The following is a 25,130-nucleotide window of genomic DNA, read 5'->3' on the forward strand; positions in this document are numbered from 1 at the left end:
TTAAAAGAACTTCACAGCAAAAAAAAGTTGAATTTTTGAATGTTACAAATTTTGTAGATTGAACATTTACCTAAAAAATGGGTAAAAATGTGGACCACCAATTCCTGATGTAAAATTTATCATTTTATTGACACATAATCTGTCACCATTTCCTGATGAATAATACCATCATTTTTTTCTGTGTTGTTTGGCATTGTGTTTCATCCAGATATTCGACGACCTGCAGCTTGTAGGGGACGTCTATGACTACCATCTGAGACTGAGAACGCTTTGGGTGAGGCAGTTTAACATATTAAATACACTCAAACCCCGATGGTTTGACACCAACTGTTGTCAAACGAACGGGGTCACTTTTTAGTTTGACACCCCTTTTATACGGAGTTCACACACACTACCAAACGTTTGTTTTGATAGTGTACGTGAGCGTCGTGGAAAAAGTGACAGTTCGTCACTTTTTAGTTTGACTTCGACCAACCAACGGGGTACAAACTAAAAAAGTGTCAAACGAAAAAGTGACCAACCACCGGGGGTTGAGTGTAGATACTTTTTCTTTTAGTGATCTTTTGGCTGTAAATTTTTGCTCGGGGACCCCTTAGATCAAATTTTCCAGTGATAATTTTATCATATTCGTGTTCCTGAGGCAATTTCACAATAGAAACATGCATACAAATGCTTATTTTGATCCATTTAAACCCTTTAAAAAATAAAGTTAAAAAAATATCTTTGAATTACATTTATTGAAAATCAAGTTCGTTTCCAAGGATACTAGATGTCACCAGAAAAAGGCAGCTTCTTAATTTTTTAACTTTAATATTTTAAAGAGTTTAAATGGATGAAAATAAACAAATAAATTTTCAAACGTTGTGTCCCGATTTGCCCCACTTCCCGTTGACCTAGAGTGCTCATATTTTGGCCAGATGCTAGTTTTATATGTACAAACAACCCCTGAAAATTTCAGGCAGATTGGCGAGGTCCAAACGACGTCCCATACAAAGGGGTATGCCCTGTTCGTGGACTCGTTCTTACATAAAAGTCCATCCAATGTTACATAAAAATCATCCAATTTTACAAAAAAATCCCTTCGATACCAAAGCAGGCTGCAAATTATTGGAAATCATATCCTTTTTCGAGTGTTCAAAAATAAACGGGGTCGTACCGCCCCTCCGTCACGGGATATCTAAAAAGTGGACTACGGATTCGTGATCAGGGATCAAAATTATTGCTAAGGACAAAGTTTCACGCAAATCGAAGAGGAGGAAAAGAATCTACCTGAATGTATTACCCGATAAAAAAGGATTTGTGATAATGTTATAAACATAAAACTCATAATTCTATTTAGCTTAAATTACATTTAAATAATTTATGTACACAATTACATTCAAATGAGTAAGGTATCGCGTTACATCTAAAACATTCAAGGCATCCTTGTTCACAAAAAAGCTTCTCCGTGAATAAAAGCTCTCGTTCTTGTATTAAAATTCTCTCAATCATTCACTATCTAGTTGTAAATAAAATCATCTCCAACTACGACATTCTCCACTATATTCACTGTGTTGTGTGTAATACCTAGTTTTGAATTAAAAAAAAAAGAAAGATCCTAAGACGAGCAACGCACAATTGCAAATACACTCACAAAATAGTTCACTTTTCAAGATCACTGTTGTAAAGATTAAAATTTCTCGTTTCTCAGTCGCGGACGTAACATTCTCGTTCCCTATAAAGATAACTCTCGAGGAAGGTCGACAGCAGATGTCGCTTTTTGTGTGTGCTAACAAGTAAGTAAGCGTGTGTGTTTGAGAGGAAGTGTGGAAGTGTGTGTTCACTTTGATCGCTTCTCGTTGACCGTGTTGACGATCACGTAGCCGGGATTGCTGAACGCATCGTTGTTGTCCACCGCCGCCGTCGTTGCGTCCCGTATCCGCTTGAGGTTCGCGTACTCGTGGTCGGGCTGGGTGATCTTGGTCGTGCGTACCGTCGGCACCGGGCTGGTCGCTTCCGTTTCCGAGTCCGAGTTGAACGAGGTGCCGTTGTTGCGCAGCATCGGGATCTCCTCGGGGATGCCCTTCTTCTTGTGCCGCTTGCTGCCCTGCTGGGGACTGCTGTCCAGGTTGTTCTTGAGCGTGGGCGACGGCTGGCTGTTGGCGAACGCCGCAAAGTCGAACTGGCTCTCCTCCGAGTCGGACTTGGCGTTCGTCATCTTCAGGTAGTCGGGATTGTCTGAAACTGTGTTTGGGGAGGTCGGTTAAAGGGACTGCTTTAAGTTTACGCATTGAATTACGTACTCGGTGGCAGCGGTAGAATGATACCGTTGACGTAGGTTGGAGGCGCCGCTGGCGCCATCTCTTCCGGTGGTGCCAGACTAACCAAGTAATCCGGTTCACCTCGCTGTTCCTTCTCGGTGTTCATCGCCAAGTACGGCTCGTTGAGGTCGATGTAATGCTGCAAACAAGACAAAGTTAACAATATCCCAACCAAAAATCCAATCTCAACTTACATTTCGCAACTCCTCCGGCAGCATCGCGTTGAACCGGCTCTTCAGATCTTTGAACGAGGGTCGCGTGTCCGGCTTCACGTTCCAGCAGTTCAGCATGATGTCGTACACGTCCTGGTTAGCGTACTGCGGCTTATCCATCCGATAGCCATCCCTCAGCTTGTTGTACAACTCCTGGTTGGCCTCCATTCCCGGGTACGGAATCTTCGCCAGCGAGAAGAACTCCCACAGCACGATTCCATACGCCCAAACGTCCGAATAAGTCCCAAAAACATTATCGCTGATACACTCTAGCGCCAGCCACTTAAATGGAAGTGGCGCTTCGCCCTTCTTCTTGTAGTTGTCGCTCTTGTACATGGACCGCGCCAGACCAAAGTCGCAGATTTTGACCACGTTGTCGTCGCACAGCAAGATGTTCCGCGCGGCCAGATCACCGTGGAGGACCTTCCGCGAGGCCAGATACTCCATACCGCAGGCGACTTGTGCCGCCCAGCAGACGAGATCGGTTGTGGTGACCGAGCGGGCCGGACCCTTGTAGTCCATGCCGTAGTTGGAGCGCCACAGCGGTTCGTTCGAGCTCACCGTGTTGGCCGTGTTGAGCTCCTCACCTGCGAGGATAACAAAAAAATTAGCTTTGCTTCTTCCAAATACTAAATTGTTATACTGCTAGTACTGTCATCAGGGCTGACATTGGGTCTGAGAGGTGGGGTTGGGTCATACAAAAATGCTAAAATTTGTATGACCCTATCTCACCCTCAGACCCAATGTCAGCCCTGATGACGGTATCTAACATATCACTGAGAAGCTTTGTTAAGGAAGAATTTCAACTTTTCCCAAATGAAATTATCGGTTTCCGTGGTGTAGTGGTTATCACATCCGCCTAACACGCGGAAGGCCCCCGGTTCGATCCCGGGCGGAAACAATACTTTTATTATTTTTTAATTGATTGGTTGCATAAAATTTAATAAAAATGACGAAATTTAAAAAAAAAAAACTCCCATCCGTGACAATGCTCCGCAGAAACATTGCCGTGACCAGGATTCGAACCTGGGTTACTACGGCCACAACGTAGGGTCCTAACCACTAGACGATCACGGCTGCATGGGAGATACATTCCATTTCAATTTATTTGTGATTTATATCTGATTCGCTGGAAATAGCATTGAAACGATCGCTGTTGCTTGCAGCAATTATTTTATTTTTGGACCTTGTGCACGGTTCGGTTACTTTCCAATCGATTGATCGCTGCGAACTCGAGTAAGCCCCACCTCACCCAACAAGTCAGTCTTTTTTGCTATCTACACACCTTTCTCCACGCCTTTCTCCAACTGTGGGCTGTATGGGTTCAGTAGATCAGCAGAATATGTGGACGCTCAACCCTGTAACGCTCATGGTTGCTTATGATCTGCATGCATTTGTGACTTCAAAATGAAATTTCTCGAAAATGCAATTATTCAATTTGCATAGATTTATGTACTAGATCCTTTTCTGTTATTCTAAAAAAAAAATATCAACGGGTTTTGCCAAGTCTGATTAAATGGACGAGAGCTGAAACAATAACCGATTTTGCTCTAAAAAGAGTACTGTAATGAACTTTTCACAACATTTTGCCCTCATCACTCAGGTAAGGCTGTAATCCTGCTCTAAAAATTAACTTTTCAAATACAGCTCGTAGACCCACCTTCACGTATACTTATCGACTCAAAATCGAAAACTGAACAAATGTCTGTCCGTCTGTGTGTAACCAAATTTGTCACTCAGCTTTCTCAGCACTGGTTGAACCGATTTAGGTAAAACGGTAGCATTTGACATGGTTTGTGGTCCCATAGATCGAGTTAAAAAAAAGTTTAAAAGTTATGTATACAAATGTGTTTTCGTTGAATAAATGACCGGAAATCATATCAAATATCATCATATTATATACCGTTTGATAGGTAATCGAAAGTCCTTTCAAACGGGTCTAAAATATTGATTATCTGACAACCCTATCTTAAGTTATGACTACTTAAGAGATATTTATGTCCTTTTTTGAAGCAGGATCTCGAAGGTATGTCTGGATCCATCTTCCGACCCATCGTTGGATAGATAAAGGAAAGACCTTCCAAACGAGTCCAAAAAAAATGAATATCTGGCAACTCTGTCTCAAGTTATAATCACTTAAGTGATAATTATGTCATTTTTTGAAGCCGGATCTCACCTAAACGAAAACTATGTACAGATTTATAATCTGACCTTTCGTTGGATATGTAATTGAAAACCATCCAAATGAGTCTAAAATATCGAAGGTCTGGCAACTCTGTCAATACTTTTTGAGGTTAGAATTTAGTTTAGCAAAGTTGGTTTATTATTAGGTTTTACACCGTGACGTCACGAGCGCACACGCACACACATTTTTACTTAGACACACGTGCAAAAAATGTAAACAGTGCAGCCGAACTGTCAAATTTCTAACCTAAAAATCGAGTCGGCGTAAAACCTAATACATAAAAATTTTAGGTAAAAAATAAAAAATAAATGAAAGAAATAAAATTTTGATAGAAATTATTTTCGGATTTATTGTGTGATCCAAATTTGATTAAGAGTGAGGAAGGCACCACACGTAGGTGGATAAAGTTAGTTTTTAACTTATTCCTGACATTTGAAAAAGTACAAAATAAGTGTTTTTCATCCCACTTTAACTCAGAAAACATCATCATAGCCATCAATAAAGTTTTACAAGACCTACTTTACCTGTCCGCCTACACAGTTAAAAATTGTGTAATTTCAGAAGGCTTTAGACTAAAAAAATTACAAAACATTGAAAAGATGTTGAATTTACATATTTGATTATCCGAAGGCCTCGAGAAAATTTCACTTTTGATAATCGAATCAAGATATGTTTTCTTTGTCTAATTTTTGATAATCGAGCTTGAGTTAATAACTCTAAAATGATTTAGAACTTTTAGATCCAAGATAGCGTCCTTTTTGGACAGAGAAGCAAAAATACTACCCGCAAACTATCCGCATACAGTGAAATTTTTTTGTTAATTTGGATGGTGTAATTTTGGAAGGTTGAGATTTCCAAAAAAGTGTCCACGTGGTTTGTGGATGGTCCCACATCGAGATTGGAGAGAGTGCCAGCAAAGGTGCTCACATTGAGAGTTCCTATACGAAATCTGATGATTGATGACGGCTTGTTTCCAATCATCTTCATCGACAAAAAGATTTTTTTTTTAATTTATATTTATTCAGATTTTCTCTTCCATGTACATTAGGGTGACAATAAAAAAAAAATCGACATCAGGGATACCCTCTGATTCGATTCCTTAGGCAATAATAAGAATCTGTGCAAACTTTGAGCCAAATCGGTTAATGTTAAGGGGTCGCTTTTTAACGTTGAAATTTATATGGGAAAAATCGCAAAAATGTATGCAGAAAAACATCGTTTTAGTATTTTTCTGTCCGGTGGCGCGGGTCTCGCCCAAAATTATCCAAGTGTGAGATTCTTGTAGGAAAATTAATTTCCTACAACTTTGTCGAAGGGTCAAAACGATCCGAATTGATTCTGATTTTTGGTGATTTTTCTAGTAAAAAGTATTTTCTTATATACTTCTTATAAACCCCTTATATTCTTTCAAGTATATAAGGCAATTTCTTTTTATCGCATTGCTAATAACTCATCAGGATCAACTCGGATCTTCCTGCACCCTTCGACAAAGTTGCAGGAAATTAAATTTCCTACAAGAATCTCACACTTAAGCGATGTTTTCCCCATACATTTTAGCGATTTTCCCCATATAAACTTCAACGATAAAAAGCGACCCCTTAACCTCAACCGATTTGGCTAAAAATTGGCATAGTTACTTATTATTGCCTAAAGAATCGAATTTTCCAAAATTTTCAATTTTTCTTGTCACCCTAATGTACATTCATTCAGTTAAAATATTATTGAGTGTCCAATCACAATCGATGACTTTTCACCTCAATTTTAAATACTAGCAACTTTCATTTATTCATGAAATATTGTAGCTTTCGCTATTCAGTGATCGACCAAAAAGTCATTCTCGTCCTTACCTCTTTACAGTATGTAGGGGGAGAGGGGGTATTATGCACCCCGGGGCAAAATGCACCCCCTGCTTTTCTCGGCATTTGGAAGAATTTTCCGGGAAAAAAAATCATAGAAATTGGAAGCTTAACATTGCTAAACCATGCTGGAAAAATTTGAGCATCGTAGTATAAAAACAGCTTAAGTTATTTGCAAAACATTAAAATGTTATGTTTTCATCTCATTTTCATTGAACTTTCATTATGATTTTTGGACAATATAAAAAGCATTAAATGCTTTTTATATTGTCCGCTGTGAAGCTCCTTTGTAAAAACAGCAGTGTCATCTAGTGGTGACAAGTTAAAACTGCTTTAACCCGTTGCATTTTACCCCAATGTTGTGGTGCATATTGCCCCCCATGGTTGTTTGAAATGAATCAAAAATGTTTTTAGAAATTTGACATTTTCGAACAATTTTGAGGTTTTTTTAACACTTTTTTCACATGGATGACGAAGAATAATAGTTGTTATAGAACATCGAACAAAATTGTTCCGCAGTAATGCTGTAATGGTTGAGAAATCACAGTTTTCCCTTAGGGGGTACATATTACCCCCTCTCCTCCTATATTGATCAGGGCCCTTGGGTTTCTACAAACTAATGGTCATCACCGAAAATGGTTAGAAAATCCCCAACCTACCTTCCACCGACGTCATGACGGTCGCCTCCGTGTTGCAGCTGTCCAGCATGCCCATGTTCTGTATGCCCGAGTGCCGCACGTACCCCTTCGAGTTGAGATGCGCCTTCGGGTTGGTATAGTCCCCGGAGTTGGTGCTGTTGATGTAGTTGTTGATATACGTGGCCCCAGTCGTCGACGGCGGCCGTTGGCGCGTTTGTTGATGGTTGTTGTTGTTATTATTGTTGTTGTTGTTGTTGTTTTGGTTGGGATTGTTCACGTTGTGCGTAGAAAACGAAAGATTAACATACTTCAAGCCCTGACTACAGCGCGTTCACCACGTGCAAACCCGTCACCAAATACGCAAATGCAGCAAAAACATATCCCGATGGGGGTTAGGAGCAGTCAACACGTCACACACCAGCACCAGAGGGTTAGCATGACATCACAAAAGGGGCACAAGACACAGTTCAAACACATGAGTAAGATGGATAGATCCCGAGAGTAAGAGCGGTTGTTAGGATGGTTCGACGGTTTAATGCGTCCCAAAGGAGGTAGAAAATTGGTCATCATGAAAGAAAGAAATGTTGAAAATTAGAAGATGTTAATATGGTTGATCGTAATCTAGGAAGAAGGCGAGACTTCCTTCGAGAGTACGATCCACAATTCACCAGTTTAGTTAGGAGTTTCGATTAGTAAAGAAACACTTGCAAACTACTCTTTTTTGTTGGGTTAGTTAGACCAAAAAATCATACCTGTTGTAGGTGTACCCTGCCTTGGACCAGCGGAGCTGGTTCTGCTCAATGGATGAGTCGATTTCACCCGTTTCCGTGTTCACCTGATCGATGAAGTACGTCCGGTGTCGCAGCAGGAAGTTCTGTACGTTACCGAAGCGACAGTACTCCACGATGACCATGAGTTCTCCTACAAAAATTGAAGGTTTAGTTTTTGTTTAGCATTCAATACTCGAATCTTACGTTTAGCGATGTTCTTGGTGACCGCTCCCAACAGGTTCACCACGTTCAAATGCTGACCCAGGTGGACCATGATCTTCAGCTCGGATATCAACGCTCGCATAACTTCGTTATCCGTCTGCTTCTTGACCATCTTGACGGCAACGATCGTTTCGTCTTCGTTGACCATGATGCCAGAAGCAGTGGCTTTCATAACCACTCCAAACGCTCCAGCTCCCAGCTGTTTGCCAAGCTTTAGCTTTTCCTTGGGAAACTCGTATTCGCTCTTATACGGAAGCAGATCTGCTTGCTCGTCCAGCGTTAGTTCCGGGTTCATTTGATCCAGGTTACCTTCTTCAAAGTTTGCCAGTCCAGCTTCCTTCATGGTTCGCACTTCCTTCTTCTTCTTGTAGTAGAACAAGGAGATCAGAATCACAGCTACAATTAGGATAAGCAGCAGCAGTAGAACCAGGTAGATCCAGGTTCGTCGTATGGTCACAGTCTTAACCTTCAGCGTCCACTTCTTTTCCGCCGAGCTCACCTTATTCGAAGCCCGACAGGTGTACTCCCCGGAATCTTCCTCCTTTGCAAACTGGAAGAACAGCGTATTGTCGTTGATGACCTGCACAGGAGTGTCGTTGTCGAAGTGCATCAGCTGACCATCCTTGAGCCATTCCACCTTCGGCTTTGGCGTTCCTTCGGCACTACACAGGAACTGGTTTGCATCGCCCATGCTCAGCTCTACGGTTTCGGAGCCGCTTCCCTCAACGATCCACGGTGCAATCGGGTTGTAGACCTCCAGTCGAAGTTCCTTGCTTTCCACCTCATTAGAATCCACCAAGTTCGTCTGACACTTGATCTCTCCTTCGTGCATTTTCTGAGCGTCCGCTATGACCAGCTTCTTCCTGTACGCGTATCGTTCGTACCAACTCTCAAACGAGATCCCCTCGCCATTGCTTTCACTCAGCACATTACCATCCAGGAAGAACTCAATCTGATCGGTATGGTTGTACACCGTTGCGGCGCAAACAATCTCCACCTGGTCACCCAGCGTGACCTCCACCCGTGGCTCGATCAGCTCGATCGTGACCGGTTCGTCCAGATCGCTGATCAGCAGGTCCGCCTTGGCGAAGGCACGCCCTTCGCTATTCGTCGCCGAACAGCCCACGTATCCGGGACTGCTCGCCTTGAAGCTGAAGTCCTCGCTCGTGATGATGTCCTTGTGCAGGCCGTTGTCCTGCTGGCGTAGACCCTGGAACGAGATTGGACGAAGCGTGTGAAGTGATTCGAGTTGAGTGGTGCTTCGGAACAGTTAGAAATTATGCGAAGGGACGACCCAGACAGACAGATGAAAGCGCAACCTTTACCGCGCTAAGCCGAGGGGACGACACACGAGACAGTGACGCAGGACTTACCCTCTGAATCATTTCATCGTCAGGTTCAGCAGAAGCAACCAATCTAGCGGGACTCTTCAAGAGTCGAGTTTATTATAATTTTGAAAATGGATATAATACGTAAAGATTACGCTTTAAGCTGGTGGTGTGAATCCTGGAGTCTGGATATCGGAACTAATTTCGTGTCTTGATTTAGTCAATCTCAAGTAGTACTTTGATCTTAATAGTATCTGGCTTAAAATCATACCTAGGCTGGATTCTACATACTATCAAATATTTGGATTCAAGTCCTTTCCGATCTAAATATAGAGCAATTCGAGCTCAAATCAGGAATTTTTCGGGTACTTTTGTACCCGACCCTCTCCAATTTCAATGAAACTTTTTTAGGCCTAGGATACTATATAAGCCATTTTTGTGTATATGGAGCCAGTTGCACTCGATAATGACATTTGGGAAGGGCGTAAGGCTCTTAATTATTTATGTATTTTGTAATTTTAAAATTACTGTATCTTTAAGCCGTTACATCGTATCAAAAAGTGGTCAAAGACAAACTTGTAGGAAATTAAACGGGCTTTTTGAAAAAAAAAATACACTGAAACAAAAATACACGCCAATTCTATGAGTTTTTTCAATTTTAAGTTTAAAAGTGAAATTTTAAGGTGATGTCACGATTTTTTTTCGCTCAAAATTTTTGTGAAAATAGCCCAAAATATGACAGAAAGAGTCACAAAAAATGCAGGATGGTATGTCTCTCGTAAAAAAAATACAAAAATCATTTACTAAAACTGTTTTTTTGAAAAGTGGTCTAAACGTCAAAATTTTTTAAAACCGGTAGTGGGAATCGATTTCCCAGACAATTTTACATAAAAGTCTCCATATTGACCATTGTCCTAAGTCCAATCCTTGTACAGCGGTGTGATACAGCGGTTTTAAAAATAAAAATGTTGAAAAAATAGGTTTTTAGTGGTTTTTGGCAATTTCTATATGATAGACTTGATTTTTCAGTCTCGTGAATATTTTTACCGGAAAGCTCATCCAATTTCCCATAAGTTTGTCTTTGACAGCTTTTAAATTTGATTCGTTTAAATATTTACGTTAGCTTATTACGGGTTTCTACCACACTGAAAAAAAATATTATATTTTCAGTTATGAGCAATGTAATTATGCTTATATCTGTAAGCCCATACATTCAATTGAAATGCTTTCAAAGACAAACTTATGGGAAATTGGACGAGCTTCATTGGATCTTCACAAGGATTGGACTTAAGACAATGGTCAATATGGAGACTTTTATGTAAAATTGTCTGGGAAATCGATTCCCACTACGAGTTTTAGAAAATTTTGACGTTTAGACCACTTTTCAAAAAAACAGTTTTAGTAAATGATTTTTGTATTTTTTTACGAGAGACATACCATCCTGCATTTTTTGTGAGCCTTTCTGTCACATTTTGGGCTATTTTCACAAAAATTTTGAGCGATAAAAAATCGTGACATCACCTTAAAATTTCACTTTTAAACTTAAAATTGAAAAAACTCATAGAATTGGCGTGTATTTTTGTTTCAGTGTATTTTTTTCGAAAAGCTTGTCTAATTTCCTACAAGTTTGTCTTAATTTACAAAATAAAAAAATAATTAAAACCCTTACGCTCTTCTCAAATGTCATTATCGAGTGCAACTGGCTCCATATACACAAAAATGACTTATTTAGGCCTAGGATAACATGTCTAAAAAGTTTCATTAAAATCGGAGAGGGTCGGGTACAAAAGTGCCAGAAAAATTCCTGATTTGAGCTGGAATTGCTCTATACTCAAATCATACCTGGATCTATGTCGTATCTGAATCTAAATTGTATCGAAGTTCAAATAGCATTTGGCCTATGTTGTATCTGAATATAAGTCAAACCTGGATCCGGATTGTTCAAGGATTCTATTCAAGGTTGTTAACGATAAAATTATCGCCGATAAAATTATTGCCGATAAAATTATTGCCGATATAATTATCGCCGATATAATTATCGAAATAACGATAACGATAGAACTATCGTTATCGTTATTTCGATAATTTTATCGGCAATAATCTTATCGCCGATAATGGACGATAACTCATTTTTAAAATCTTTCTAAAATCGACTTAATTCAACCATATCATGTTCAATTTTCAATGCTTTCACTAAGAATTTATTTCTTGAAAATCTAGTAAGTTTCAAAGTAAAATATTTACTCCTAATTGTTCACAAAATACCGTATTTTTTCGAAAGTACTAAAATTTTCATAATTTGCAATATGGGTATGAAACGAAGCGAAATTTTGTATGCTTTTTCACATTATCAGAGTTTTTTTGAAAATACTAAAACATAAACTTTGAAAAATATTTGCAATGGCTTTAATAGAGTTTTATGAAAATACTAAAATTTTCACAAAATACCGTATTTTTCGAAAATACTCAAAATTTCTTAATTTGCATTATGGGTAACAAAAGAAGCGAAATATTGTATGCTATCTCAATTTATTAGAGTTATTTTTTTGAAAAATACTGAAATTTTCACAAATTACCGTTTTTTTTTCAAAATACTCAAATTTTAAAACATGTAATATGCAATGCGATACTTTCGAAAAAATATACGGTATTTTGTAAAAAAAATGTTTTTAAGAATCACTCATTTAATGTGAAAAATCAAACAAAATTTAGCTACGTTTGATACCCATTTTCCATATTTGAAAACTTGAATATTTTCGAAAAAATGCGATACCTCGTGAAAATTTTAGTGTTTTCAAAAAAAAAAAAAAAACATTAATAAATTGAAAAAGCATACAAAATATTAATTCGTTTGATACTCATATTCCAAAATTTTTAAATACGGTAATCTGTGAAAATTTAAGTGTTTTCCAAAAAAAAAAACTCAAATAAATGTGAAAAAGCATACAAAGTTTCGCTTCGATCGGTATTTATATTGCAAATTATGAACATTTGTGTATATTCGAAAAAATACGGTTATTTATGAAAATTTAAGCATTTAAAAAAAAAACTCTAATAAATTTGAAAAAGCAAACAAACTTTCGTTTCGATTCATACCTATGTTGCAAATTATGATTATGAAATTTTTAGTATTTTTGAAAAATCACGGTAATTTATGCTATTTGTGAACAATTATTAGTACATATTTAAACTTTGAAACTTACTTGATTTTCAAAAAATATATTCTTAGAGATAATATTATCGACGATGATTTTATCGATTAACAACCTTGATTCTAGTAGTGCCTTAAGGCACAATTGTATTAGGTAATATCTGAATCCAAGCAGTATCTGAATACTGTATCGAATTCGTCGTAATTCAGTTTCCATTGGATATCCAGCTGTCAAGAACCACAGCACTAGTTCAAATATGCATGCACTAACGGAGAATCTCAACACGAGCAAAGCGCCAACTTACGTATTCCGTGATCGTCTTCGGCAGCAGCGGCTGCGAACAGTTCACCCAGGGTTCCGCCTGGCACGGGAAGAACGCAAATCGCATCTCGGGCTTGGGATAGCCTACGCAGGTACAGGTAAACTTGACCATCTCATCGGGTCGAGCGTAGACGGGGTCCATGGTGAGAATTGGTTTAGCTGAAAAAGTGGGGTTACGGATACGGTTTTACTTGTGTGCTATTCGGGTTCCAGCTTTACGCGGAACGTTCCTCTCTACACCGGGCAAAGTGAAGCAGTTAGTTGGGGGTTAGTAGCGTGTTGGCGCAGCGGCGTTGGCTTTGTGACGGATCTCACCTTTGATGTACACCCGCATGTCGTACGTTGCTTGAGATCCTTCGTTGTGAGCGTGCAGAGTGTACGTTCCAGCGTCATCGATCGCCGGGCGGTTGATGATCAACGTGACGTCCTTGGTGCTGACGTTCACTTCGTACTTTTCACCGTGAATCAGTGGCTTGTCTTCGTTGTCCTTGGTCCAGTAGAAGACCGGCGTTGGATGGGCCGAGTACTTGATCCTGATCCTCACGTCCCGTTTGTTGATCGAAACGTTGATGAAGCTCAAGTTATTGTCCTCGGTTAGCCTGATGAAGTCTTCTCCGTGATCGATGACGTACACTTTGACGGCTCGATTGTTCTCGTGGTTGTTGTGGTCCCTAACCTGACACCAGTAATATCCGGCATCCTCGACCGTGACCCGTTTAACGGTCAGCTCGATCCGACCGAGCTTGTTGTGCGCCAAATCCGGATGCTGCTCCGCCGAAACCGAACTCACGGTGAACCTCGAATCCTGCAAAAGCAATCCCGTTGACATTCGATACCAAAGTCGCCCAAAACCAATCTCCCCCTTACCGTTTCAATCCGCTTTTTATCCGACTTTTGCCACCACATGTTGAACTGAACATCGTGGGCCACGTTGACCGTGCAGTTGAGCTTCAGCGTGCCACCCTTTTTCACGAACGCATCGTCCTGGGGTTCGATCTGGGGCTTTCGGATGTACTCCGTGATGGCTGTTTTTCGACAGCAGACGGGCGTTAATTGGGTCGAGTGTGGGGGGAAAATTGATAAAGTTAGATTCGGCTCGCGACACTCTTCAGTAGTATAAAAAATCAGCAAATTAAACCAAACTGGGCGGGGGCGCGGGGTGAGAATGAGCCAGCTACAACCGATAAAAATACACGGAGTGGTTGAGAAGCCAAACGGAGTTGTTAGGACTTGGACAGGACAGACACAGGTTAGACATGCTGGATTACCAGGTGGTGGTAATTGGCGCGCGCTAAATACAGGCGGTTAGTTTGGTTCGAGCGTGTAAAGAAGTTAGTGATTAGTGAGTGGGTGGATAGTGATTAGTGTGTGCATCATACGGTGACCTCGATAGTCTGAACGTTACTATTATTCAATTTTGATACTCTTTGCTATTCTAATGGGTTTTCTACTCGGATTATCGAAGCTACGTCTGATAATGGAATTGCTTTGTAAAAATGTTTCAATGAATTTATGAATAATGTTTTATCTAATATGTAAATAATATATTTTTTTGGAACTGCTTTTTTTATTTTTGAATTAGGTACGCGAAGAGATTGTCCAAGGCAAACAGTTGATTGGATATTTTTCTAACTTGACTAAAATATTAGCTGAAAAGTTGATAAGCTAACTAAAATCTTAGCAACTTTTTAGTCTAATTGATCTTTTTTAGCTGATTTAGAACAAAAATATAAGTCAACTTAGCAGATATACATAAAAAAAGTTTTACTAAGAAGATTTTAACTGAAATTATCGCAAATCTTTTATTTTTTAACGCCAATTTTGATCCTTTTTTGAGCAATCTTGGTTTTTTCTCAAAAATTCAGTAAAGTATAAGATTTGTATCAGATTTTGTTTTTTAAAGTTTATATTCTAGAAGTATTTCAACATTGAGCAATTCCAGCTCAAATCAGGAATTTTTCTGTACTTTTGTACCCACCCCTCTCCGATTTCAATGAAACTTTTTATACATGTTATCCTAGGCATATATAAGCCATTTATGCGTATATGGAGCCAATTGTACTCGAAAATGACATTTGAGAAGGGCGTTAGTTATTTTATTATTTTTGTATTTTGTAATTTAAAAATTACTTCTTTGCTGGTTTTTGGACATTCTATATGAGCCTTGAAAATAATTTTACTGGGGCTCGTCTAATTTCCCATAAGTTTGCCTTAGACAGCTTTCCAATTTGACTCGTTTTAATATTTACGTAAGCTTATTTACTATCCAGGATCCTACCACACTGAAAAAATATTATATTTTCAGTTATGAGCTACTGTCAAAGACAAACTTATGGGAATTTGGACGAGTTTTCCGGTAAACATATTTTCGAGACTTCTGGTTCTGAATTCAAGGACCAGAAATAGTAAATTAAAATTAAAAAATAATCATTATATGTAAAATGCTTCTACAAACAACACAAAGAAACCCATTTTTTGATTGAAGCATTCTGAATTAAGATTTGAATGTTATTTTCTAAAACAAACATGGCCGCCAAATGGCCGACCGGGAATGATGCCTTTCAGAGCTTTAAACACCTAACCAGACCACAATCTTTATAAATGTTTCTTACAATATATATTTTAAATTTTTAGTTAAGATATTTGAAATGTCTCCTATTTTTTTTGCTAAAATTTTGTTGTACAAAATATATTTATTAATTGTATTGAAGATAACAATATGGAAAGTAAAAATATTTGGCTATCAAAAGAAAAAAAAGATAAAAAATGATTTCTAAAATTAACAGTTTGTCTGAAGATAAGGTTCATTCAAATACTACGTTACTTATTCAAGGGGGAAGAGTGTTGACGATTGCTTCACACTAAGTTTGTTTAAATTTGAATTTGTAATGACAATGTTTTACGAGGGTGAGCGAATGATGTTACGTAATCTTTGAACAACCCCTGATGAAATTACATGATTTCGGATGTTTGTCACTTACAGCTTAGCAACAGTTATTCAACAACGACGTTACACATGGATGATTATAGAAACACTCAATTTACCCATTTTTAATCAAAATATTGGAAACAAAACATTGAACAGATGGTAGTAGCGTAGTAGCGTTAGCAGGCGGTAACTTGCGCCAATTTACGGTCTTCCCGATCTCCACCGTGAAACTAGGAAGAAAGATTGTGATTGTTGTTTTTAGTTGTTAGAATTAGCTGCAAACTAAGATCCCACCGAAACCCACCGAAAGGTGAACGGAAACCCGATTGTCCAGGGGGAATGATTCCAATTTAAAACTAAGTTCAACAACTACTTTCGAGTCGAGTTTGACTAGAGGAAAAGTCCTGGTTTGGTGCGTCAATAGGTGTGTGTTTAATTTTATTTTGTTGAAAGACCACACGGGGGCGGGTTAGTTGAAATCCACTTGAAAATGAACAGCCAAGAACAACACGAAGAAAAGTTTGAGGAAATTGTCGGTGATTGTTAGATGGTATTCTAGCGGCACGGAAAAACAACGCTGCCATTATATTTTTTTTTGCTGCATTTGTGTTATTTGCTTGTTTAAAAGAACTTCTAGTTTGCTAAACTTGCACAAATAGGGTAAAACCGCATACCTTGGTCGTAATCATCTACGAAATTGGAGGCGCGCGCGTTAGGTTGGATTTGATTCGGATTTTGTAGCGGCAGATGGGGTTGGAAGTAACACACCCGAGGGTGAAGGGGGAGGAAAATGAGAAATAAGAAATATTAATTATTAAACTTTGTTATGAAGGACAGCGGTAGTTCTGGCCGCGTCAGTGGTTCGGTATTAGTTGACGATCCTGAGTGGAAACGGTGAAATTACAGATTCTTCCCACCACATTTTATAAATATTTCATTGAAACATTTTTTTATTCGAGAGAATCAGAGAATTGTGATGTATCCTTTAAAATAAAATGTGCAATATTCTACGAAAACGAAATTTAGTTAAGAGGAATTTTGTTTGTTATCAAAAAGGTCTTTGAAATAATATTTAATCAAATTAAAAAGCGCTTAAAAACTCAAGTCAAATGTTCAAACATGTGTATACTAAAAATGAAGTGGAGCCTAACATATCAAAAGGGCACATAACTTTTGTAAACAATAGTGTATCCCTTTCACTCAAATGACAGTTTACATAAGGTGTGAAAGGGACACACTCTTGTTTAAAAAAGTTGTGTGCCCTAATGAAAGCAAGCACGAAGTATTTCAAAACATTACATGAAATTTATGAACATTTTGATCTTGTTTTTTTCCATCTATATGATTTCTCAATCTCAATTTCATAATAGACAGTATAGAAGAAACACGGTAAAAATCATTTTTTTTATTCGCATTTTATCATTGAAAGTATTTGTTTTTAATTTTCAGGTTATTTTTCAAGATTTTTAAAAGATTGAAAAAAGGCATCTTTTGCGCAAGAATTCGGGATGATCCACAATCTGGCACTGGAGCCATAGATTTTGAAAAATGATGATTTTTTGTAAAAATCGAAAATATGCCAGTTAATTTTTTTTATCCTGTTTAAATGCAAAATCAAATTTAAAATCGAATCGAATGTCTAGTTAAAGCTACTTTACAAATGAAAAAAAAAAAATCAAAATGTTAAATGTAAGCCATTGGTTTTTAAATGTCCTACATTACTATTTTTAAACCTTTTTAAATTTTTGTCTTGATTTAAAAATTTTAAGAATATTTTGTAGTGAAAAGAACATATCCAGAGTTTTTTTTTGAAAAGGTCCTATAAGCTACTGTCTTTCATATGTTTATAAGACCTAATAAAAAAAAGTCGAGATATAATTTCACAACAGTTTCAGTTTTTGACTTTGAAAATCGGCAAAAGAGGCGCAAAGATATGGTGATTTAACAATTTGAGAAATTCTCTAGGAAATCGGCCGATTTCGACCATTTTATTTTATTTTTGTATTTTTTTGATTTGGCTCAAATTTAGTGGAGGCCTTCCTTATCACCAAAAAAAGCCATTTTGTATCATTGGTTCACCCATACAAATCGCCATACAATATTGGCAGTTGTTTATACAAAAATGGTACGTAAATGTTAAAAAAAAAATTTCAAGGAATTTTTTGATTGATTTCTTGTCTTCGGCAAAGTTGTAGGTATTAATGAGGACTATTCAGAAAAAATAAGTACTCGGAGAAAAAATTGTGTTTTTTAATAAACTTTTGTCTTTCTTACAAAAGGAAGGCTTAATTTTCACAAAAAATCAATTTCCCAAAATCTGTATTTTTTAATTTTTGATTTTTTAATATGTTTTTTAGGAGACAAAACCACGCATCGTTTAAGCCATTTAGAATTATGGATCTAAATTTTGCCGACGAGTTATGTTTTTTAAACATAGTAAACTTTGTTAAAAAAGTTTAATCTTGAACTTAACATTTTTGACCTAATTTTTAATGTAAATCGAATTTGCAATCAAATTATTTGATTAAGTGCACCGTTTTCAAAATAAAGCAATTCAAAGTTAAATTTTGTAAGAAAAATTCCGTTTTTTTTATTTTTTGATATAGTGCCCATGATTGTCCATTCCTATTTTTTTTTGGGAAAGTTCAGAAAATTTTATGTAAAATTGTCTAAGAGAAATTTTCGGGTTCTCAAAAATTTTTTTTTTCAAATTTATCAAATCAAGGCTAACATTTCAAAAGGGCCAAACATTCAATATTACGTTTTACATCTCTTTGAAAAGTTAGTCTTGATTTAAAAAAAATCAAAATATTGTTTTCGAAAAGGTCGGAAAATTTCACGAATGATTCATATTTTAACATTGCAAAATTGGACCATTAGATATCGACATTTGAAATTGTAGGGTTGATTGGCTAAGACTTAGAAAAAATCAATTTCCTGTTTCTTTTTCTTTAAGCCGCTGTATCTCAGCAACCAGAGATTTAATGTTTCTTAGATGAAATTGTAGGAAATTTTCTGAACCTTTCGAAAAAAATATTTTCAGGAATGGACAATCATGGACGCTATTTTAAAAAGTGAAAAAACCCGAATTTAAGGGACAAAAAAAAAATTAGTAGTCATATTTTGAAAACGGTGCATTTAATAAAAAAAATGTAAAAAAGTACTTTTTGATTGGTAATTCAATTTTACATAAAAAATGAGGTCAAAAAAATGTATGTACAAGATTTCATTTTTTACAAAAATCACGATTAAAAAAAACATAACTCGTCGGCAACATTTTGGTCCATACTTCTGAATGGCTTAAAAGATGCGGTTCTCCTAAAGCATATAAAAAAAACAAAAAATAAAAAATACAGTTTTTGGGAAATTGTTTTTTTTTGTAAAAAAAGCTAATCAAAAATCATTCTTTTTCCGTGAATCTATTTTTTCAGAAAAGTCCTCATCAATACCTACAATTTTATTGAAAATATAAAAAAAAACATAAATTTCTAAATTGATGCCTGATTTTCAAAATTTGTAGGTGAAAAGTTTCACAAAAGCATTACACTTATGCTGCTATCAAATAAAAAAAAAGTTGTGGACTTTTACGTTTTCAACGCTTGCGCTTTAAAAAAACTTCTTAAAATATATCAAAAATCCCGGAAGTAAAAACCAATTAAAAACTGGTTTGAGTAAAAAAAAGAGTGAAATAAAAAAGGGTTTTTTTTCCGCGTCCCATTTTTTTGCACAGTGTTTTTTTTTATATATTTAAACATATTACCTTTAATAAATAAAAATGGTAATAATTTCTTATAATTACAGTCTGTACTAGAAACCCTAGATTATCTGAAAATTAGAGACTTCGGATAATTGAATGATCTCTCTTTTTTAAGTCTCACAGTTCAGCAACCCCAAATTAGTTGAATTCGACTTATTCGTTTCCTGATTCATTTCAAAATAAAATGTTAAAGTATCCCAATGCCGCCATTTTTTTATATTTTGACAGTCAAGTCATTTTGGAGCATTTTTGGAGTATTTTTTTTGGACAGAGTCCCAAAATTTGATAAAAAATGGGGATAATCCCAAGTAAAATTACTGAAAAATATTATGCTGGGTAATCAACCAATGTTTAAAATAAATACAGAACTAGAGAAAGGAGTTGTTTGCACACTTTAATGAACGAATCGATGATGCAAAATGATATAAATTTCGTTTTCGTAAGAATTGCTCAAAAGTGCTTCATCAAAAGAAAGGATGACCCTGGAAAGGTGCATGCAGTTACCAACAGGTGTATAGAACGGGGTTGAAATTGGGGCAATCATTCGAAAAGAAGCGTAGTATTCATAAAAATAAGAATGAAACGTTTGCACTAATTACTACGGAAAGTATTTCAAAACAGACACAAACAGGAAGCAAAACGATAGAGTATAGCATCAGTACGGGTGAAAGTGAGATAGATAGTTACAGCTGGTTCTAGACCGAACTTGTGGCGAGGCCGACGGGTCGGCTTGCGTTGTAGAACCACCCGAAGCCCCACCGCGCTGACGAAGAGGAACTCTAGCTGACGAAACGTTAAGCTTTTCGGATCCGACACCAGAGCTAGTAGTAGCAAGCTTAGTAGAACTAATGGTAGTGGTAGCGATATCGTTGGCGGAGCTTTTGTCGAGGCGTTCGGATGGTGCCGATTTTAGGGTGGTCGTCGCCGTTGTCAGTTCAAAATCTTCGTCTTGATCTGTGGTGTCGTTGCTGTCACGGATATTGGTCAGTTTGGCAAGAAACCAGTCGTCATCGTCCGTTTCGTTGAAGACTTCGACGGACAACGACGACGCGGACCCGTTACGGACGTCATCCGGAACGGTCGACTTGGGCGCCGATGATTCGACGCGACAGTTGTCGACAAAGGTGTTGTTAGTACTAGAAGAAGAAGTAGAGGAAGTGGTTCCGTTCGCGGCGAACGGATCAAGCAGCGTGCTCAACTCACAGGCTTCGTTGACGTGCAGCTCAAAGTGGAACTCGTTTTCGGTGTTGTTCAGCGAGCGGCACTTGTACAGGCCGCTCTGCTCCAGGCTCTTGACCAGGATGGTGAAGCCGCGCGTGTTGGAGAAGCCTCCGTGGTTGACCGGCATCTGTGTTTTTGAAGGGGTGGTATAGGGAAGGTTATGGTAAAGCGGTAGGTAACAATTGGTAAACAGTGGCATATTATACAGTTAATTAGAGGTTATGTGATAGACGGCGCGACACGTTCGAAAGGGGGGGAATAATGGGGTTGGGTCCGGAAGGTGTCGTCTGAAGGGCAAAAGAACGGTGAGGGAAACCTGCATGGGACGTTCTTTTTAGGTGTAACTTTGTTGATTTTGTGTACACACATGAGTTGTAGGTATAGAGGTTATCATTAGCTGTACACTGTATTTACAGAACTTTGCCATAGTTATTGACTGTGGGTAGGAGCGTCGCGTGAGGATTCGTTCAACTTTGAACTTTGAAGTAATAACATTTTTATACGTGAGTCAAGTTTGACCCCTAAATTGAGAAACTGTTTGACACAGTGCGTTTAAAAGGAGTTAAACATTTTGAAGGATATTTTTGATATAAGAACGATTGTAATAATTTTTAAGAATCGCAGTTGTTCGTAAGGTACGACTGGTGAAATGATGTATCTAATTTGGACCTATGATAAAATGTGAAAGCGAACCGAAATTTTCAAATGCGATGTGAATTACGTTTGAAAAACTGTAAGAAAGATTTGTGGATCGTATTTATGTAATACGATCTTCAAGCCTAATATCATGCGGACTAATGTGTTGAATCGACAGGTTCAACGTTTTCTGAGTTTTTCGGGGCAATAAAGGGACATTTTTCAAGTTTCCTGCGAGCTCAGAGCTTGAATCAAATTGTTTTAAGATGACTGCATTTTTGGCTTGAAATATTGTAATTTTGTTTTTCGTTCAATTAAATCAAATTGTACGAATCTTCACGCAGAAACCTGCACTATAAAACGATTACTGTAGTGACACTCGATCTTACCGCTCGTTGAAATTATCTCAGATATAACCTTTATCTCAGTATTTACACTAAGCTTAGATACAAAAGAACCGGGGGTGATATCAAATTACTGCGTTTACTTCGACTTGTACAGAGTTAGTGGCCAAAGAATGTTTGCGATTTAGGGGATTCGGGGTTTTGTCTACTGCGCGTGGATCAACTGCAGCGAGGAGGATTTTCAGCGCTGGAACCGTGAGTTAGCAACTCTCTCTCTGGTTAGCGACGAGACGTGTCGGTGGAAAATCTACAAGTGGTTCGCCCGAAATCGGCGGCGCGATTTCGGGAGGTTGGATTTGCTTTGAAAATTTTATTACAGAGGGGAGGATCGTGGGGGGATATTCACTGAAGGTTCGCGGCACATACTTTTCAGTTCAAGGTAAAATGGCTGACTCTGGGCGTGTTCGCGACTCGAGCAGTGAAAGGTGAGCCACTTGAGCTCGGCGGTTTCATTGCGCAACAGGAAACCCTTGGTCGGGTAGAACGTTGCATCCCGGCAGGTTTCGTTGTACTAGAGCGAGAGAAGATGAGGGGGATTGATAGAGATAGAGAGAGATTGTGCGGTGATAGACTTGGAGTTGAAGAAGGTCGGAGGTAGCGTTTTGGAGTGCTGAAACGAGAAAGAGTTCGTGGTTGGTTGGGGTTAGCGCCTGAAGTTACCTCGTGTTCGTCCTTGACCAGTTCGACCATCCCATCCTTGGAGGAAGGTTTGCACGGTATGATGACATCGGCGTACTGAACGCCGTGCACGACCGGATTCAGGACCGGTACCATCTGTTGATCCTTGACGAAGATGTAGGTGCTGTCCGCCTTGTACAGCGGAGGCAACTCTGCGAGGTCATCGACGGTATCTTCTGCCGATTCGTACAGGCAGTAGTACCGTCCAACGATTTCCGGCGTTGCTTTGAGAATGGTCACTCGACTACCAAATGGCTTCTCAGCAATGCCAGTTTTGAATTCCTCAATAAGCAGAACTTCCGGTTCAGGTTCAATATCCTGCAAAGTTAACGAATCGTTCAACTCAAGCACGTTCAAAGAATTCTCGAAGTCATACCTCATCGGGAGTCCGCTTGATGATCCACTTGACCGGTTCCGTACCCTGGCAGGACAGCTCCATCATCGAGTCCACCTCGAGCTCAAAGTCCGGTTGATTCTGCAGGATTTCCGGTGCCCCGTTCTGGACCATCAGGTCTCGGAGCATGTCGTTCGCTTCGTTTGCTGTAACGATATAATAAAATCAGAAAGGATATTCGGAGGAAATGGTGTGGGTGGGAAAATGATTTATTCTTCATGCTGGTGCTGTTACTCCTATTGGAATGCATTTACTTGCTTTTTGCATGCGTGGGATGTGCACAGCTTGCAAAGCACGAAAGTTTAACTACAGCATGGTGCAGAGGTAAAGCATGTCGCCTCCTGCAGTGTTTTCCTGCACAAATGGAGTCATCTGCTTTGGGTTATCGAATCGAGTGCTAATTAAATTATCGCATTTGAGGATGTGGATTGTTGAAGCGACTAATCCATTAATTTAGTTCGAATGAATTGTTGATTGGGTATTGTTCCGATGACAATCCATTCATTTGAATTATTCGGATGAAACAAATCAACTTAAAAGGTATAATCAATATACCGCTATATTATTCTCAAAGGATTAATAACTAAAAACTAAATCCATTGGACAGGCTTTAGCAGAAAATGTGCGGTTTGAACTTTTTGAAAATGTTCATTGTAATTAAAATCTAAAAATTTCCAAAAAGCTAGGTGTAGAAAAAGAAACAAAATATGCAAAGTAAATAAGTGGCATGCAAATAGTGTAAAAATCACTTGGACTAATTCCCGGGTATCCGGAATCGAGGTCAAAATCAGGTTCGTTCTGTAAAATTTCCGGCGACCCATTCTGATCCATCAGGTCGTCGAGCATGTCGTATGCTTCGTTGGCTGTAACCAAATATTGGAATTGGAATTAGGAAGAGTTAATATATAAATATTTTAATTCAGTAAACTCTCTCGTTGTCGATATTGAAGGGATCGTCGAGAACGGGAGTTATCAAATTATAGAATGAAAAATCAAAGAAATCTATTTGAAGGGACTGAAAAATGTATTGACAGCTGGAGCAATATTGATATCGCGAAGATCGACAGCCAGAGAGTCCACTGTATTCGAAAATCAACTTAGGAAATTGTTGCCAGAAATATCCATTTAACGATGTTCAGGAATGTAATTATAGAAGTAACTTTAAGCTCATTGCGTCTTACTAAGTTCTTTAAATTCCACTTAATAGTAGTTTATGCAACAAGTTGCAAAAAGAGGATTTTTTCAGCACGAGTCGTACATTTATCCAACGAGGTTCACCGACATTTTTTGCAATTTCGAAAAACACCCATTGAGTGAAATTTTAAGTCGAATTTTCATGTATTTTGTCAATAAATCGTTTAAATCAAAAAATGTTGTAAAGTGTTACTTTTCAAAACAAGTGCTGAAAAGTTCAACTTTTCAGCACCCATTTCAGTGCTGAAAAGTAGAACTTTTCAGCATTTATTTTGAAAAGTGTTGCTATTCGATTCTGTTATTTTTGGTACAGAAAAGTAGGCTATTTCGTTGTTCAAGAATGACAGAAAAAGTAAGTAGTTTCACGACGGAATTGCAAAAATATATTTTCGTAACACTTGACAGTGTTGCTAGATCTTCAATATCTATTTCTCATTTGAACGGCGATTTTTTCGGTACTTTCCAACAATAAAATTAAACTGGAAATTTGAGGCGTGCAGAGCAATTCTCTGAAATTTCATTCACCTGTCTTTTTTTAATTTTTTAATCTGGTTGAAACCTTTTCTTATGTAAAAAGAACCCATATAATTTTCCATATTAATTTGGCATCAGTCCATACAAAAATAGTCTGTGAAAATTCGAAAATCTGTATCTATTGAAGGATTTTTTTTAGGCAAAGTTGTGGGTACACAAAAATCGATGGTAGGAATACATCTGGAAATGCGGACAGATTTTATGTCAAAAATATGTAATTTTAAATTAGGAAATGGTAAAATCTTCTTCTTTTTCTGTTGAATTTCACATTAATGTGTAAAATTTTGGTAAATCACTATTATATTATTATTACTCCAATAAAATTTTCAACTCTCCGAAATTCAAATTCAGTAAAAAAATTGTGTCATTTTTGAAGGTTGAATATTACCTCTTTTATGA

The 25,130-nt window shown here is 37.9% G+C and overlaps 1 protein-coding gene and 2 non-coding genes across 8 annotated transcripts in view; 1 reads left to right on the forward strand and 2 right to left on the reverse strand.

Annotated features, from left to right (window-relative positions):
- Positions 1–1,329: 1,329 nt before the first annotated feature.
- The window catches only part of LOC6044540 (vascular endothelial growth factor receptor kdr-like), an 84,099-nt gene continuing 60,298 nt past the window's right edge, over positions 1,330–25,130 (reverse strand). The window contains exons 3-16 of one of the 6 annotated variants that reach the window (XM_038251489.1): positions 23,753–23,866; positions 22,986–23,149; positions 22,592–22,927; positions 20,874–21,018; positions 16,588–16,602; positions 13,852–14,009; positions 13,300–13,789; positions 12,968–13,143; positions 8,166–9,393; positions 7,944–8,112; positions 7,213–7,511; positions 2,495–3,099; positions 2,283–2,439; positions 1,330–2,223 (exon numbers count right to left, since the gene is read on the reverse strand). In XM_038251489.1, the coding sequence (XP_038107417.1) occupies positions 1,820–2,223; positions 2,283–2,439; positions 2,495–3,099; positions 7,213–7,511; positions 7,944–8,112; positions 8,166–9,393; positions 12,968–13,143; positions 13,300–13,789; positions 13,852–14,009; positions 16,588–16,602; positions 20,874–21,018; positions 22,592–22,927; positions 22,986–23,149; positions 23,753–23,866 (4,460 nt within the window). In that variant the 3' untranslated portion in view covers positions 1,330–1,819. Of the gene's footprint in view, positions 2,224–2,282; positions 2,440–2,494; positions 3,100–7,212; positions 7,512–7,943; positions 8,113–8,165; positions 9,394–12,967; positions 13,144–13,299; positions 13,790–13,851; positions 14,010–16,587; positions 16,603–20,357; positions 21,019–22,297; positions 22,443–22,591; positions 22,928–22,985; positions 23,150–23,752; positions 23,867–25,130 lie in introns of all 6 variants that reach the window. The other 5 variants (XM_038251490.1, XM_038251488.1, XM_038251486.1 and 2 more) reach the window with 5 other exon arrangements.
- Trnav-aac lies at positions 3,341–3,413 on the forward strand. Its single transcript has one exon. It is a non-coding gene; the product is annotated as a tRNA-Val (tRNA).
- Trnah-gug lies at positions 3,518–3,589 on the reverse strand. Its single transcript has one exon. It is a non-coding gene; the product is annotated as a tRNA-His (tRNA).

The sequence above is a fragment of the Culex quinquefasciatus genome, chromosome 2 (genome assembly GCF_015732765.1).
Source record: "Culex quinquefasciatus strain JHB chromosome 2, VPISU_Cqui_1.0_pri_paternal, whole genome shotgun sequence".
NCBI lineage: Eukaryota > Metazoa > Arthropoda > Insecta > Diptera > Culicidae > Culex > Culex quinquefasciatus.